Genomic DNA, 5840 nt, shown 5'->3' on the forward strand with positions numbered 1-5840 from the left:
TCGTGATCAATTTCACAAATTCTAAAAAAAAATCCACCCAAATATTTTTCCAATCCTTGGTACTAGAATTTTCACTCTCATGAGGTAATTTCTATTTTGAAGGAGGCTTGAGCTATTTGGGAAAACTAAAACCTCCTCTTAAGGTTAATCTACATCTTGTTTTCTCATGGTACTAAGAAGCAACACCAATATTGCAAATTTTTCAATTTTAGAGGAACTTGCATAATTAAATGAGGATCTTTAGGCTTCCTAATATGTCCAAGCTCCTAAATACCATATATACTCATCACTACTACTCTTTATAATCATCACTAACTAATATATTAAACAAGGGTATAATATGTCTAGCCAGATTCTTTATGCTTTACAAACATAATGCATGACTATTATTGTATTTGAGTTCTCATCAAGAGTTGATCTCATCTCTCACATGACATCTCGTATGAGATCAATACATAGGTACCATGCCAAAGATATCAACACATTACCTCTGTCTTGATATTGTTGAATTGCTACAAACTAAGACTGATATATGGAAGTTTTGAATATGAGCTTTGCTATGGTCTGTAAGAAAAATGTTAATAAACCAATGAGTAATTGCAATGAACAAAAATGTGAGCACAAAAGAAAAAGTAAAACATAGAATGTGGACATTCTTCAATAGTAAAGTAGCTTTATTAATTTTTTGTATTTGAAATAGTGTGATTGCACTATAGGAAAATCATGCTATAGAGCTCTCTCTCTCTCTCTCTCCCCCTCCCCCCCCCCCTCTCTCTCTCTCTCCCCAAACATATGGATGTAGTGCTATTAGAATCTAGATGGAAAAAATATTGTTGAAATTTTATTTTGTACTTTACTTTGAAGCATAAGAATAAAATGTATTATTTCTTTGGTATTTATCAAGAAATGGAGTTATATCACTATTTCATTGTTGGTGGAGGAAATTGATTCTAGGTTTGTTATCTTGTTAGAGGAGTACTAGTTCAAAAATATTTAGGGGGTGTATATAGTAAAAAAAATACAAGCATAAATTTTCACATTTTTTTTTATTAGAGCAACCAAACTATTTTCTATATTATTCCCACCATCAAGATGAATCACATTACTTATAAATCATAGATTTTACGTTTGAATAGCATCAAGTATACGTATGGTGTTTGTTAACTTTATGAAATTGTAGTAAAAAGAACACTCATTATAGCTCCTAGATAGCCTTTTAGAGAAATAAAATAAATTAATGGAATTAAGGTTGATCAAATTATTGGGAAGGTTCATGAAGAACAATCACCTTTGTAAGATTTGTAAATTATTTAGGCTCTCAATATTTAGACAATACAAAATTAGATGTGGAAGATATTTGACTGGAACATGACTTATATTCTTTTTGGATATTTCTAGTTTTTTGTTGACATTTGGAAGTGTTGGACGATATAGGGGAGCCCCCATAATTCTAAAAATTAGATTCTAGTATTGAAGCTCAAGAGTTTTGATATACAAACTCAAATTCTACCATATAAATATTGGAACCTAATTCCATAGTCATTAGGAGACTCTATGTGCCTTGTATTATATTTATTGAATTGGTTAGTTGCATCTAAGTCCATACCAACTCATAAATGTGGTACAAAAGCGTTGGTTAGCTTGTCAACACAATGGATCAAAATATGAGCTAGGGATTAGAGGTATTTAAGGGAATAGTCCTTAGGATTCATAAGAAGATGAATAATTTTGGTAAGACTTTATCTTCATATTTAACATCTAGAGATGTATCATTAAAAACCACTTTTTCCACAATCTAATTCAAAAATAGATAAAATAAAGTCAATGGGCCATAGGTTTGTAACAATTTCACATTCAAACATTTACAATGTGAAGACTTGAACATAATAGAGTTAGAATTGTAATTCTATTTTTGAATTTACAAAGTTGTTTCACTTGTATATTGAGCGTTTTGAAGCATGTGAGAAGCATATCTAGAATGAAGTATGTAACATATTTATAATTAGACAGAGTTGTTAAATGATGACAAGGAGGAATGATAGAAGAAATATTAGCAGAAAATATATATAAATATAAGGATCTCTAATCATATTTAAACTAAAAACTCTACTTTGAACACAAGTCATCATATTGAATAACATCATTAATTTTACACACGTAATATACATCTATAAAACAATTATTAAACTTAATATACATCTATAAAACAATTATTAAACTTGTTTTGACCTTCGACACCTTTAAATATTATTCAGTAATTTATATGCTCGAATGTATCTACAATATCCTATAATATCAGAATCATTAAGAATGTGTATAATATTTTGCATAAATGTCTGCGAGTATCGTTGCAACTATCTCTCACAATATTTCTCCATCCTCTATGTTTGCTTTTTGTCCATAACCTACTCCCGTTATACGACAAAGCTTCAACAAATCTATGTAATTATAAATACTATAGTCAGCATGTTCCACCATATTGCTTTGAAGGATTTTCATGAAACTGTTTGCTTGTTTTGTTAATGACTCCAATTTGGCACATCCGCCTACCCTAACAAGGAATTAAATAATTTTCAGATATATTTTCATCAAACTATTGGTATGCCTTATATACTTACACTTTGTACCTACAGCTGCTGCATGCAGGTGAAGCAGGGCATTTGCAGCTACAAGATCTGAGGGTATATTCTGTTTCATTGCTCCCATTTTCGGACAGGCTGGGCAAAGTATAGCAAAGTATAGCAAAGTTCGGCATTTATACCATGCAATTAAATCCGGTACAGACATTTTAAATCATTTTGGACAAGAACATTTTGTGCATATCTTGCAGTCCACGCATTCCATGAATATCTTGCAGTCACGGGCCCACAACCGCTACCTCAGCAGTCAATCCGGCTTCGAGTGTGCCGGTTAAGCCCGGTCGGCATGAACGGGCTCACATCCGCCACCTCAGCAGTCAATCCAGCGCCGAAAGTTAGAATCAAATTAGCAGACGCAATGAATAAGAAATCCGGGCTCATATCCGCCACCTCAGAAGTCAATCCAGCGCCGAAAGTTAGAATCAAATTAGCAGATGCAATGAATAAGAAATCCCCACTAAGTAGAAAAGATCTTGTGCAAGCGAAGCTTTCTGAACCACAGGGCAGAAACCATTAATGGAGGATCTACAGAATTTTGTTTGCTATGTTGGTGGAGAATGTAATCAATGTATTTTACCGTTTGTGGATGCTCCGCACTCAATGTGCAAGAATAATTTTGTCCGTTGCACCTGCGCCATAAATTACTCACTCCTCTACACAAGTATAAAACAATATAGAAATAGAAGTGAGAAATTCATTGTTCTTTGCATGTGAACGCAGAAAAAAAAGGTAAAGAGTGCGCTCATAATTCAATTACTAAGTAGAAAAGGAGGTACCATGGCAGGAAAATCAATTGTCGATTTGAAGTTGAAAAATGCTTTGGAGAGGAAAATGAAAGTGGAAGAAGAAAGGTTCAGGAAATTGCAGGAGAAAATGCAGAAGGCGGAACAGCGACATAAAATTGCAGAGGAGGCTGCGGCAGTCAAGAGGAAAAGGGAAGAAAGGAAAAGGAGAGAACATGAAGAAAAGCGGATGAAGCGACTAGAAGAAGTTCGGAAGCAACAGAAGGAAGCTGAGGAGCAACGACGTCTACAGATTAAAGAAAAAGAACACAGACACAAAGCTTTGGTATTATTATTTTTATTTATGTTCTTGTAGATTAGAATCGAGATTTCTCAGACAGGAGTTCACAATTACAATTTTATCATTGTGTTTTATGATAAGAATAGAAATAATTAAACAGGTTGAATATGAGCGAAAGAAGCGAGAAATGGAAGAAGAGACAAAGAAGAAGCGGCGAATGGAAAAAGAAAAGGAAGCTGCTGAACGCAGACGCCACATGGCAGAGGATGTGTCCAAGTCTACCAAATTTGTATCACAGGATTCAAATCACAGTGAGGAAGTTGTAACATTCTCATGCAAAGGCAAAATGCTAACTATTTTTAAATGAATGTGACGTAATTTTGTTTGTAATACTGATAAATTAGAGCTATCCAATATCTACAATCCATCAGTGTTATTTGCTTTCTAGATTTGATTCTGTGAACAATTTTTGAACATAATGTTTCCAATCACACTTCATGAATCATCATCACAAGAATGCTCTTTTCTCTTTCTTTTCTTTTGCATGCATCCTGATGATGGATCACGGAAAATGTTATGTTAAAAAAATGTTCACACTCTGTGATCCATCATTAGGATGCTCCTTTCTCTTTCTTTTCTTTTGCATGCATCTTGATGATGGATCACGGAAAACATTATGTTAAAAGAATGTTCACACAATCAAATCCAAGAAACAAATAAGATTAATGATAACTATTTCTTTTTTCTTTTTAAATATGCTCTGAGATTATTTATACAAACATATTTATAGTATAAAGTTTTATGGTTAGTTGGTTTTGTTTGCTGTAGCTATTGGCTTTGGTTATGATCTTTTTCCATTGGGTCACTGCTCGTGATCTTTTTGGAATGTCTGGTTTATTGAACTTGATATTACTTTTTTGTTATGAGTTTGAACCCTTTCCACTTTAATTAATCAAAATAATATTAATGATATATTAATTTTTCAAGCTTTTATGTACTACAGATGTTAAGCAGTCAATACTGAGGAATGAAACTACTTCATATGAATTGACATCTGATGAAGGTTCTGAGGAGGAGGAGAACTATGATGATTTTGATGATTTTGGTCCAGGAAAAGTCGTTCAATCATGGACAAGGTATATAAGGAAGGAAAAGCTACTATTTATATTCCTTTTAATAGAGAATATTAAATTTCCTGATTTTATTCTTGTAACCTTTGTTTTTCCAGAAAAGAGAATTTGATTCCTCTACTAATGAGTCAACAATATACTGATCCGGATGAGTTATTCGCTGGTTCAAAAACTGTGAATTTAAATGAAGGTACGTCACTACTCATGTTTGATTGAATTTCATATTTTTTTTCTCTTTAGGATGTTATACATTATTTTCTCATTTGTACTTTTTATCAATTAAAATGTTTTAATTTGACAGTTTTTGAATCTTATGGATCAAATGTGACGGGAGATTTCAAATGGCGTAGTTACAGCGGAGAATGGGTTAATGACCATTTAACAGAAGAAGAAGAGTATCTATACAAGTTGCAGATGGGATACATCTCAGTAGTGTCATAAACTAGATTGAAATTGCCTTGTTGTTGTATGCTTATCAGCATGTATATATGATAGTCTTACCTACAATATAAATTTTATAACATGATTATTGGAATTAAAGATATCATCTTGAAGTGTAACACATGTAAATAACCCACAAGAAAGCTGGCACCAAAAAAGGAAAGAAACATATTGAGTATTTATTTGATTCTTTTCTAGTTAATTTTCATTTTCTTGATTCCTTGTGATGTATAAGGTTGACATTTAATGTATAACTAGTTTAAAATTTTGTTGAAGCATGTGACCGTATGTGTTAATATGTTTAATTACTATATTCGATTCATAATTAGTTTCAAATTTTATCATCCATTACTCTGTACAAGGATGATATTCACTACATAATTTGTTCAAAATTTTATGTAATCATTTGTTCGCAAGTTTTATTTAAGCCTTCTAGTCAGTACCATTTGAATTATTAATCTATTATCATTGGGCAACAGACTAATTTAGCAAGGTTTTATTAAAATTATCTAACAAGGTTCTTACTTAATTGTGAGTTACAGTCCTTTAGCAAGGCACACTTCTAACAGGGCATTGAAATCCTCTAACAAGGTGAGGCCTAGTAGTC

The 5840-nt window shown here is 32.5% G+C and overlaps 1 protein-coding gene across 1 annotated transcript; it reads left to right on the forward strand.

Annotated features, from left to right (window-relative positions):
• The first annotated feature begins 3151 nt into the window (after nucleotides 1-3151).
• LOC149579601 (uncharacterized) lies at nucleotides 3152-5285 on the forward strand. The gene is made up of 5 exons (XM_089802274.1): nucleotides 3152-3707; nucleotides 3823-4003; nucleotides 4666-4798; nucleotides 4891-4982; nucleotides 5094-5285. The coding sequence occupies exons 1-5, from the start codon at nucleotides 3417-3419 to the stop codon at nucleotides 5231-5233; spliced, it is 837 nt and encodes a 278-aa protein (XP_089658400.1). The 5' UTR covers nucleotides 3152-3416; the 3' UTR covers nucleotides 5234-5285.
• The last annotated feature ends 555 nt before the right edge of the window (nucleotides 5286-5840 follow it).

Source organism: Cupressus sempervirens, chromosome 1, assembly GCF_028749045.1.
Source record: "Cupressus sempervirens isolate cs-2001-9-10 chromosome 1, ASM2874904v1, whole genome shotgun sequence".
Taxonomy (NCBI): Eukaryota; Viridiplantae; Streptophyta; class Pinopsida; order Cupressales; family Cupressaceae; genus Cupressus; species Cupressus sempervirens.